General features: G+C 30.5%; 2 protein-coding genes across 7 annotated transcripts in view; one reads left to right on the forward strand and one right to left on the reverse strand.

Moving 5' to 3' along the window:
* The window catches only part of LOC118446601 (cytochrome P450 6a2-like), a 2,473-nt gene extending 1,485 nt beyond the window's left edge, over positions 1 to 988 (reverse strand). Inside the window, exon 1 of the mRNA XM_085664225.1 lies at positions 1 to 988. This exon is cut by the window's left edge and continues 1,485 nt beyond it. Within this exon, the coding sequence (XP_085520351.1) occupies positions 1 to 729 (729 nt within the window). The 5' untranslated portion in view covers positions 730 to 988.
* Positions 1 to 12,500, forward strand: part of LOC118446592 (protein Fe65 homolog) — a 147,677-nt gene that overhangs the window by 28,366 nt on the left and 106,811 nt on the right. For 5 of the 6 annotated variants that reach the window (XR_014983574.1, XR_014983575.1, XM_035877455.2 and 2 more), the window contains exon 3: positions 1,971 to 2,029. The exons of the other annotated variant lie outside the window; for it this stretch is intronic. Coding sequence is in view for 1 of the 5 variants with exons in the window: in XM_085664104.1 (XP_085520230.1) it covers positions 1,987 to 2,029 (43 nt within the window). In the remaining 4 variants the exon portion in view is untranslated. The remainder of the gene's footprint in view (positions 1 to 1,970; positions 2,030 to 12,500) is intronic. 6 annotated transcript variants of the gene reach the window in all.

Raw genomic sequence — 12,500 nt, forward strand, 5'->3', positions numbered from 1 at the left:
TCGTATTTTCAAATAATTATTTAAAAATGGAAGAAAGAACATTATTGATTGCAATGTACCATGAAACCAGGTAGTCTTAAATATCTTTTTACCAATTTCATGAAACGATTGTGGATTATAATTATCATCGAAACAAAAACCTTCAATGCCGTATCCTGCATTGGCGACAACTTCTCCTGTAAATCTACCAAATAGATCTTTGGTCTCAAATTCGATCCTTTGATCGTCTTTAATCTTTCGAGACAAATAATCGTCAAACTTTTTACAAACTTTCTGTACGGTCTCTGACAATATTTTCAATCGCATACTCGAAAACGCATAGGTCAATCTTTTTCTACCAACCAACCATATCTCGCCTTTCGAAAAAAATGGATTCTTAGCCATCAATGGATCAACGTCTTGGTCAACCTTCATTGCATTTTCATGGAAATTCGTGAAATTCGTTTGTAAGATCATTTTAATCAATTCAGGATCTCGTACTATCAATCCCGGTACCATGCCATCGTAATAACCAACCATACTATTGTTCTTGTAACGTTCGTACCAACTTATTACCAATTGTGAGATATTTTTTTGCAATAATAACAATGGTAACAGGTGACCAACGATTGGTATGGAATAAGGTGCCACTGGTATACCTTGTCTATCCCAATAACTATATATCCTGCGACAATAAATATACAATGCCAATAATCCACATAGTACGAGTACGAAAAGTAACAAGCTCATGATTATTTCTTATTATTGGATCTTTTTTTATTTTTTTATTTTTTTTTTATTTTTTTTTTATTTTTTTTTTTTTTTAAATAACTTTTTTACACACGTTATTCAAATGAAATCGTAGAAAATAGATATTATATTTACACTCGGTGTATTATTATTATTAATATTATTTTTGTTTTCTTTTCTACTCATTAAATTCACTATCATTTGCTATCAAGCTTATGCGATTGAGATCATTTCACGTTGCGAGTTAGCGCGATACTGTTTCTCGACCGTAATCCAGTGGTAACGATTAATACTATCGTTGCATGTTACGTATTATATTATCTGTTATGTGATAGGTGAAGAAGTGGTATATTATCAGTGTTTATATATTATCAGTATATTCAATGTTACTTATTCGTCGTAAATAGGAATGACCTTTGGGTGATGTGTCATAATATAGTTATAAAGCCTTTTTTTTTATTTAAACGATCCAACTCAACAATGAATATTTATGGAGTGTAAGAGAGAAATAGAATATATATATATATATATAGAGAGAGAGAGAGAGAGGGGAGTGATAAGATTATATGATTAGAACAATCATTATTTTTCTTCTTGTTTTTAATATTAAATTTGCAACTATCATCTATTCAATTTTAATTGTATTAATTATATCCGTTGTCATTTCCATATAATTTAACAACAGGAAAAATACTAGTGGTATTAGTATTAGTATGTTAGTGTAGTAGTAGTAGTAGTAGTAGTAGTAGTAGTAGTAGTAGTAGTAGTAGTAGTAGTAGTAGTAGTGAATAGAAGTAATAGTAGTAAGAGGAGGAAGAGGAGGAGATTGATAAAGTACTCTAATCATGGTGTTATGTAATAGAATTAAGTAGTTGAATGATTAGGAACGTAGTGACATGCAATATTGCAAGGATAGTTATACTGTTGATTGTTATCAATGTCGTAATAAGGGACATTTTTACATTTATTTTACATTTATTTATTTTTCATTCATCTTTCTTTTCTTTCTTTTCTCTCTCTCTCTCTCTCTCTCTCTCTCTCTCTCTCTCTCTCTCTCTCTCTCTCTCTCTCTCTCTTTCTCATCAAGGTAAAGAAGGTTACCTTTATTTATTTATTTATTTATTTATTTATTTATTTATTTATTTGTTTTATTCAAATAAATAATGATATCATTTGTATGTATGTATGTATGTATGTATGTATGTATGCATATTTTTTTTTCTTTTTATTTTATTTTGCAGACCGATCATTCGTCTAATGCAGTCGTTATTTCGAGCTACTGAACTTTATGAAAGCCTCGGTGAGTCGTCCACATTTTTTGCAAATAAGTTTTTTCAATGAACCCCAAAGTGTGTGTGTGTGTGTGTGTGAGAGAGAGAGAGAGAGAGAGAGAGAATTTTTCGTTTAATTCGAAGTATTGATAAAACTATTTCACTCTTCTTCATAATTTCTTTCACAGTTTCTTTTTTTAGAAAAAAAAAAAAAAAAAAAAAAAAAAATACAAAAAAACAAAAAAAAGAAAAAATTCTCGATTTATTTCGATCAGCTTCTCCCTCTCTCTCCCTTTCTCTCTCTCTCTCTCTCTCTTTTTTTCTTTTCTCGTTTCAATTTGACTCTATATTTTTATATTTCTTTCATATCATTCCTCTTTTCAATATCACATTAATCTTAATTCATTTTTCCTTTTTAAATTTCATCCTTTTTAAATTTCATTTATTAAAACTCGATTTCATTTGTTCCAATAATCGTGAACAATCGAACAATCGTAGTTCGCAATCGATCGTGTTCGGATCAATCGAAATATTTGTTTGAATTATCTCGCGATTGTAAAAAATCTTTTAATTCTTGCAATTCTTTTCTTTTTTCTATTTTTTTTTTTTTTTGATATTCTTTTTATTTTCCCTCGCGAGAGAGAGAGAGAGAGAGAGAAGAAACGAGAAAGAAAAGAGATAGGAAATAAATTAAGTGTATCGTTCGTATCGTTAGAAATCGCATGACCGTCGTATTTAGGTTCGCGTGATATTAAATGAACGATCTAAGACCACGTAAGATCATCACGTAATAATCATTGATAATTATCGTAACGATCTATTTGATCCATAATTATTTCAGTTCTATTTATATATATATATATATATGTGTGTGTGTGTGTGAAAAAAAAAGTATATTTTCTTCAGATAGATTTGCCGCACGTCTGATGACCTTCGCCCTTCCATTGTCCTTTGTTATTTACAAATTCTTTTTTTCTACCTACAAATCGATCAGTCAAGATTTAGAATAGAAACGGATAATAAGAAATAAAAGTGAAAATTAGCAGGAAATTATAATGATATATTTATAATAGATAATATATATAATAAATAAAATTTAAATAACGTAAATAATAAATGTAAATTGTTGTCCCTTTAATGTCACGGTTTAATTATGTCAGATGATAAATGAAAATATTTTTCTCCGTGAACAATGTAATATATCTTTATTTTTGTTAATTAATCCTTAATAAATAATTAATCTTATCTTTGAACGAAGACGCGACAATAAACGTTTATCATTCACGTTATTTAAATTTTATTTATTATATATTATTTATTATAAATATATTCGTATAATCACTTGTTAATTTTCTCTATTACGTTCTATTTCTTATTGCCTCGTTTCTCTTTCAAATCTTAATTGATCGATTTCTTGATAACAAAAAGAATTTGTAAATAACAAAGGACAATGGAAGGGCGGAGATCATGAGACGCACGATAAATCTATTTGAAGAAAGTATACTTTCTTTACATATATATATATATATATATATATATATATATATGTGTGTGTGTATATCTTTTTTTATTTTATATATATTTCTCTCTTTCTTTTTTTTTTTTTTTTTCATTTTCATTTTCATGCATATTTATCTCTCTTTATATACAATTTATTCATGTATATATATATTCATATATATATATATATTTACTTATTTATTTATTTATATATATATATATATATATATATATATATATATATATCTTTCTGTTTTCTCACTCTCTCTCTCTCTCTCTCCTTCTCTCTCTGTTTCACATATTTTTCCCTTTTTCTTTCTCTCTCTTTTTCTCTTCCTCTCTTTCTCTCTTCCCCCCCCCCCTCTCTCTCTCTCTCTTTCTTTCTCTCTCTGTTTCACATATTTTTCCCTTTTTCTTTCTCTCTCTTTTTCTCTTTCTCTCTTTCTCTCTCTTTCTTTCTGTTTCATATATATCTCCCTTTTTTTCTCTCTTTGTCTGTTTTATATATATTTCTCTCCCTCTCTCTTTCTCTCTCTCTCTCTCTCTCTCTCTCTCTTCCTTCCTATGTTCGTGTATAACACCCTTTTTGCTTCCTGCCAGAACCAGGAGCCTTTGATAATTAAGTTGAACCCTCAGCGACATCGGCTCTATTGTGCTAGGTAAATGGGCTGTTTAGCCTGGATACATGACTCTATCTCTCATTTAGTCTCTCTCTCTCTCTCTCTCTCTCTCTCTCTGTCTCTCTCTCTCTCTCTCTCTCTGTCTGTCTGTCTCTGATTATGCATCTACATAGCAAAGCAATCGATCATGCTTTAGTTTCGATTTTGATATTATCGAAGACTAGGCATTGAAAACGCACTGAGATATTATCAATTAAGAGATATTATCGTTTTGCGTTAGAGACGATTAGAAGATAGATTAGAATTAGAAATGTACTTTTCTTTTTTTTTTTCTCTTTTTTTTTCTCTTTTTTCTCTTTTTTTCTTTTTTTTTTTTTTTTTTTGGAATATTTAGAAATCAAAGTTTTAATAAAAATTCAAATCGTTTTTCATTTTCGTCCAATCATGATACTACTTTGTCATTTTACATTTTTATTTATACTTTCATTCGCGATATTTTTAATTAATTTTTTTTTATTTCGATTCGCCATTAATTCGATTAATTCGAACATCGACGTGGTTTATAATTATCATTAATTTAACATTTAAAATCTATTGATATTAGGGATGTTTTTATATTCAATGTGTTGACTATTATTATTATTATTATTATTATTTGTTTTTTATTTTCGATGCATCTAATCTAATACATTTAATTTGTTAGAAATTAAGTTACGTAAGTCGTAAATATTTTTAAATGCAATGTTTATGAAAATTAATTTTCATTTTTCTATTCTAATCTATTATTTAATTTGTATGACCACATTTATTTTTCTACATTAGATTATAAAATTAATGATAGTAATTACAAAAAAAAAAACTAATTAAAAAATTAATTAAAACTTTGAACTAATAATTTTTAATCTAATCGACTTAGTTATTAGAAAAATTAAACAATAAGTATAAAATATGTTATTGAATGTTTTTTTTTTCTTTTTTTTTTTCTTTTTACTATTATTATTACACAATACGACAAATATATTTTTTATAACGATTTAGATCTACATTTTCGTTCTATTATATCATATTTAAAGATCTAATCTATCTAATAATTTAGAAAAATTCTTAGATAATAATAAAATCATTACGGAAAATAATCCATCCTTCCTTTCTATCTTTCATTTTATTAGACGAATAAGGACACCGTTATTCGATAGTATTCCATTATAGATTATACGAGCTAAGAAGCTCAACTTTGTTAAATCTATTAGAAACTAATTCCACGAGAAATTTTTATCTTTTTTGAAAAATCGATTGGCACACCATCTTTACAGAATTTCAATTCTTCGAACTCTTTGATAGGATATAACCCTTCGAAACGTGATACGAATATCTCACTACTCTTAACGATCTCGTTCCTAATGTAATACAGGTAGCGGTGGATTGGTGGACCAAGGGTGGGCTGGTGGAGGGCCAAGGGTGGGCTGGAGGTGGGCCAAAAAGTTGCAAAAGGTGGGCCGAAAAAAAAGTTCAATCCTTAGATGATTTTTAAAGATCGATCGCTCGTCCTCCCCCTCCTCCTACTCCTCCTACTCCTCCTTTCCCCCTCAGCACCACTTTTCAAACGCCTACCTTCCTCGAGATTTTTTAGGCTAATTTTCTTTTCCTGTTTTTTTTTGTTTTGTTTTTGTTTTTAGATCGTAAAAATTTTCAATCTCGTAGCTTCCTTCAATCTCTGACCTTGAATGTTCCTTTGGTTTTGTTTCTTCCTTTTTTTTTTTTTTTTTATTTATTTATTTTTTCCTTATCTTCCGGTTATCAATCGAATTAGATCATTTAAAGGAATGAATTCTCTCTGACTTTTATTTTTCCATTGTTTTCTTTTTATTATAAAAAAAAAAAAAAAAAAAAAAAAAGAAATAAAAAAAAGGAAAAAGAAAAAAGAAAAAGAAACCAAAGTTTCTATCAGAGATAACCAATAATAGAATATCTAGGTTATAGACACGTCAGAAATACGTACAAGATGGACGTTGTTCTGGACGTTGTGAACAGGCAGATCGATCCACTCCGTTTGTCATTAAGCCTCGTTCCTATCGATTCTATCGTGGTTTAGAAACCACCTGACGCTCCTCGAACAGCTTGAGAACATCGTTCAACCCGAGTGGTATTACAGGATGTACTATGGAAATCCGTTCAATTATTTAATGTGACCTTGAATTATTTTTCATTCGATTCTGAATGATCCTGACGTACCATTTTGTTAGATTTCTTTAAAACTCTGCCCACCCTCTATGCCCACCTTTATGCCCACCTTTATGCCCACCTTTTATGTCCACCTTTGTGCCCACCTTTATGCCCACCTTTTATGCCCACCTTTTATGCCCACCTTTTATGCCCACCCTCTGTGCCCACCCTCTGTGCCCACCATTTCAAATTTCTTTTTTTTTTCACTTTATCGATGGAAACCAAGCGATTTAAAAACGATTTATATCGTTCAACATAACGAAATTTATATCGATGAAATAGAAAAAAAAAAAAATTTGAGAAATAAATCACGATTTCGAATTGATCTTAAATATCACTTACGATTTATAGTTATTCCATAACGATCGATGATCAGAGAGAAGAGTTAAGATTAATTTTATAATACATTAAATAATTAAATTGTAATATGAAGAATATAGATTTTAATTTATTTAATGATAATTATGTGTTTTATAATTTTGGAATAATTTAAAATGCTAATTAATTATTTTCTAATCTTATGTTTCAAAATATTCGATTATTATAAATATGTATATATTTTATAAAACAAAAAAAAATCATATTTAATTAATATTTACAAACTTTTTCTTTTTTGGACCAAATGATTTAGAGTTTTAAATTAAAAAAAAAAAAAAAAAAAAAAAAAAAAAAAAAAAAAAAAAAAAAGGAAACTAGTCATTTGTTATAAATTATTATTTTTTTCAATTGTACAGACATATCTATATATATAAATTTATTAATAAAAAGTTATTTAAGATTAATATATTTTATTTTATTTTTATAATAAAAATTTTACATATAAATATATTTATAAAAAAATAAAGTGAATTTGTATTTTAATAATTTAAGTTAAAAAAAATTAAAAAGAAGAATTAAGTAAGATATCAAGATCCTTTTTGCTTCTTTTTCTTTAGTTTTTATTTATTTATATCTTTTTTTTTTTAATTAAAAATCTTCATCTTTTTTTTTATCTTCAGTTTTTGTTTTTTTTTTTTTCTTTTTTGTTTTCTTCTTCCAAATCAATCCTTCGTTAGATCTCTCGATTGTGTTCCTGTACAATAGTTTGACGTATTTTTTTCTCTCTCTCTCTCTCTCTCTCTCTCTCTCTCATCTATCTATCCATCTATCTGTGTCTGTCTCTCTTTTACTGTTTGGACGAAAGGAAGATAGTTTGAGTTTGAGTTTTCACAAGCGACCTGGGATTAATCTACATATTACCAAGCACTCCAAGGTCATTTACATTCTCCAGACGAATATCCGTAGATGTTGAAGGTTCCTTGTAACGTTCCAACTACGTGCCGATCATTCCAGTACTCGATTATGGTTAATGGTAGTAGGATGATGGTTGTTTTATCTTTTACATATGTAAGTTCTATGGAATTATTTGTTAGAAAATATATTAATGTCACGTTCGTTCGTTGATTGGTTCAAAAATTTTTTTTCATAAAGAATTTTCTTTATATACAATTTTACAGACGAACGATATAATCATCGAATCATAATATATTTATTTTTCATAATGTTCGATCGTTTTGATTTTTTCCTCTCGCGAGATAAATTTCTAAATTGAATATATGTATATATATATATATATTTTTTTTTTCTCTCTTTTTTTTTTTTCAACAAAGAATTGCAATTGAAATTTTTATCAAAATGAAGCAAAATAAAGAAGAAAAAAATAAAGAGACAGAGAGAGAGAGAGAGAGAGAAAGGAAGGAACGAAGTACGCGTGCACGTTTAAATTTGTAAAAATTTTTCAATTGTGAAAAATCGATTCGAAACGAAAGGAAAGAAAGAAAGAAAAGAAAAGAAAAAAAAGAAAAAAAAGGAAAAGGAAAAAAAGAGCAAGGAGTAAAAAGAAAGAGAGAATTAAAATGTTAGAAAAAAATTATCATCGCTCTCTCTTTCTCTCTCTCTCTCTCTCTCTCTCTTTCGAATCAATTAAAAATAATATGAAGTATTGTATTGTAAAATTGTTATTAAAATATTTCATCGTAATTTTAACCGAGAAATTTGAAAGGAATGGACATTAAATTAAATTAAATTAAATTTACATTAAATTAAATTAAATTTACATTGAATTAAATTAAATTTACATTAAATTAAATTAAATTTATCTTAAATTAAATGGAAAGAAATAAAGCAGAATCAAAATGAATTTTTACTCTGTCAAAGTTCGTAATAATTATACAAATAAATAAGAAGCTTTTCGACGTCGACGTCGACGACGACAACGACGACGATGACGACGACGAGAAGTAGGAGTTGCTTATCCGTCAGATACGTCGGACAAATTAAATGTACAAAAAAATATAAGTAAGTTTACATAGAAAAGAGTGAATGAGATAGTGAGACAGAAAGAGATAAAGAGAAAGAGATAAAGAGAAAGAGAGAAAGAGAAAGAGATAGAGAAAGAGAGAGATAGTAATTTACGTTGAAAGGAATCTTATTTCCCATTGAATTCAAATGAAAGAAATTTTTCTCTCCTTCACACAAATATAATCAAATTATATGTATATATATATTATTAAAATTTATTTCAAAACATGTTCATTAAAATATAGTCGTTCAAATTAATTAACAAAAAGAAAGTGAGAGAAAGAGAGTAACAAGAAGACGAAGAAAAAAGAAAAAACGAAAAAAAAAAAGAAAAAAGAAAAAGAAGAATAGAGAGAATCGCGGTTAGGTAAATAAAAGAATTTAGAAAAAAAATTCTTTTGTGGGATAGCAAATGTTAAGGTTGCGAATTAAGTTTTTATTCGATAAGTTATTGAAGAAAAGAGGAGGAAAAGAGAAAAAACCAAGAGTGATGATTAAAAAGGTACGTGTGATGGAGATTGCGATGAGGTGGGCAACGGGTGGGCAACGGGTGGGCAACGGGTGGGCAACGGGTGGGCAAGACGAACGATGGGTGGGCTAAAAGGAATGATACGATGGTGCGGAATCGGTTAGGTGTATATATATATATATTGCGATAACGGATATGAACAAAGATCGGGAGAAAAGTTTTTAATACGAGACCCTGTGAATTTCCAGATACCAGTCTACCTACACCTATCCAGAGTCCCAGTGAATTCACTGAACCGTCGTCAGTTTTAATCGGGCAAACTTCTCTACCATGTCTCCAGTAATTACGTAGCACACACCAAGTCTCGAGTCAGCATACTTTCCCCCCCCCTCTCTCTCTCTCTCTCTCTCGTTCTTTCTATCTCTCGTTTGAACATACATTTAACTATTCCGCTTAGCTGTGGCAGAGCTTATCGGGAACTTGCGGTAATAAAAATGTACTTTTTACCGCCCCGTCCTCAACCCCTCCCTTTCCTTTTTTTTCTTTTTCTTTTCTTTTCTTTTTTCTTTTTTTCTTTTTTTCTTTTTCCTCAAATTCCCGTTTTAGACGGGAATTTGACGAGAAGAGTCGTCGAGGGTTTAAAGGTAAAACGTAATTTGATTTTTCTCTTTCGAAAATTCTTTTCCATTTTTTCTGTTTCTCTTTTCCTCTCTCTTTTTTTTTTCTTTTTCTCTCTCTCTCTCTCTCTATTTTTTTTCTTTTTTTTTTTTTCTTTTTTTCCTCTCTTTTTCTTTCTCTTTTTTTTTTTTATCTCTCGCCCGTTACCAGAGAGTAGTGTTGGCTCTAAGAATTTTATGTTAATATCTTTTTAGCAGCCTCGGTGTGATTATTATTTTTTCATTTCTTTCTTCTTTTTTTATTTATATATTTATTTATTTATTTATTTTTTTTTTCTTCCACCTCGATCGGAAGGTTCCTCTAAATTAGAAATTCAATATTTCAATATAATTCATTCGATCATATTATTGTTTATATTTCTTTAATGTTTTCCTTAATCACGCGTTTCGAATCCACCTGTTTTACTTCCTAGACATTTTCCCCTTCCCTTATCCCTATCCCATCCGTCCATCCACCAACTCATATTATTTCAAACGAATGATAAATATGAAATCGTGCGTTACTGTAAATTTGTTCCGTTCAATTGATTTGGATTTGATAAAACTAGTACTTTCGGAAACAAAAGTTAACTCCGGGAATATTAACGAGGTTGAAGAGCCCGAGAAGAGCGGAAGAGAGAGAGAGAGAGAGAGAGAGAGAGAGAGAGAAAGAGAGAGGATAGGAGGAATCGGGGCTAGATAGAAAATGGAGGGAGAATGTACGCGATGGTATTATGGCGAGGGGAGCGGCGGGGGTGGGGGTGGAGATAGGGGTTGGTGAACGATATATACGAGTACCTCGTTGGGGTGCACTTTTATCGGTCGCGTTTTCGCACTGCAAACCCGTGCTCGATACGCGGCTGCCACCACTACCATCACCAACACCAGCAACACCAGAAACACCATCACTGTTGGTGCCACCGCTACCGCCACCACCACCACCACCACCACCACCACCACCACCACCACCACCACCACCACCACCGCCGCCGCCGCCGCCGTCGCCGCCGACGGCATGAATGTTTGATGGAGCGGAAGGCAACAGAACGATCGACTCTCGCGGTCTATTCGATATTATTCTCGATAAGGCCGTTGCTCAATAATCGAATAATCGAACGGAAAAGGGATTGTGAAAATTTTGCGATGAACGGAAAAAAGAACGGAGTAAAATAATTTGATAGAATTAAATAACGTGATGTTTATAATATTATCTGTAGGAATTTAATAGAGGCGCATGATTCTCTGGTAGGAAATTCCGCAAGCAACCGCAGACGCAACCTCAACGGACAAAATCCTAAATACAACACGGTTGCAAGCCCCAAATTATGGAACCCAATTCAAGCGCAGAAACTTTGAACCTTAACGTTTGAGCTCTTCCTGGAATGTCTCTTTTAACTGAAAAATATATTATAATAAAAGGAATGGAAATATTTTGTAGAATCAAAGGGAAAAAAAAAGGAAAACGAAGGAAAAAAAAAATTGTGTATGATTGAAAGAAGAAGAAGAAGAAGAAAAAGAAGAAGACAAAAAAAAAAAAAAAAGAAAAAAAAAAAGAGAGAAAATGGAAAAGAAACACAAAACAAAATTAAAAAAAATATTGGTTCGAGTATCCAAGGTAAATATCGACGTTGTTAGCGGCTAACCGAGTTTTCAGGGAACATTTGAAAGCGTACGATAGCTTAATGGGTTATCAGTGGGACTAGTTGAGTACCAGTAGTTCCAGTAGTGGTGTACTCACTTATAACTCAGGTTGGGAGCCAACATTCTGGCGCCAGGTTGGCTGGAACCTGGCGTGCGATCAATCAACCTGCCTCTATTTCTTCCTCCTGTTCTCCCTGCACCCTGTTCGCCCTGTTGGCGGTACCGCTACGGGATTTACTCGGTACGAACCTGCTTGCCTGAGCTTCGAGAACTATACTTGATGTTTCTCTGTGTCTACATACGAATGTATGTATGTATGTATGTATATATATATATATGTGTGTGTGTGTGTGTGTGTGTGTGTGTGTGTCTATGTATGTATGTTATGTGAAAATGGTGCCAAGCAAATTGCCGGTCATCGACCGACAGGGAAACGAACCTCGTGAATAATAATCCTCAGAACGGAGAATAATTCGTGTTATCAAACGATGATAATATTTTCCTATGTTTTTGTAAATGACGTCACGTAATATCGGAAGGAACGATCGGAAATATATTTTGTCGATTAATACAATGATAATACAATTCTAAGCTTTTCTTTTTGTATATATGTATATACATATATATATATATATATATATATATATATATATTATATATAAATAATTCAGATATAATCCAGACGTAACCCAGACATAATCCAGATGTAATTCTTTGAATCGATATATCAAGTCTGATTCGACAGAGCAGAATTTCGTATTTAGAATCTCATTCAATACAGGTTATATAGTTGAGTATAATTCGACATTTTATTGGTCTGACCTTTTATTAGAATTTATTTATTTCTTTTTTTTTTTTTTTTTTTTTTTTTTTTTTTTTATGAAAAAATGTCATTTTTAATAGAATTTAAATATACATGTATGTATGTATGTATGTATGTATGTATGTATGTATGTATGTATATGTCAAACGCAACCCGATAGAAATACTTCCATGTCGAGTGACACTCGACATTTTCTACTATGACATTTCATTAGAATCTTTCTTTTCT

Source organism: Vespa mandarinia, chromosome 25 (assembly GCF_050613455.1).
Source record: "Vespa mandarinia isolate Hongniang chromosome 25, ASM5061345v1, whole genome shotgun sequence".
Taxonomy (NCBI): domain Eukaryota; kingdom Metazoa; phylum Arthropoda; class Insecta; order Hymenoptera; family Vespidae; genus Vespa; species Vespa mandarinia.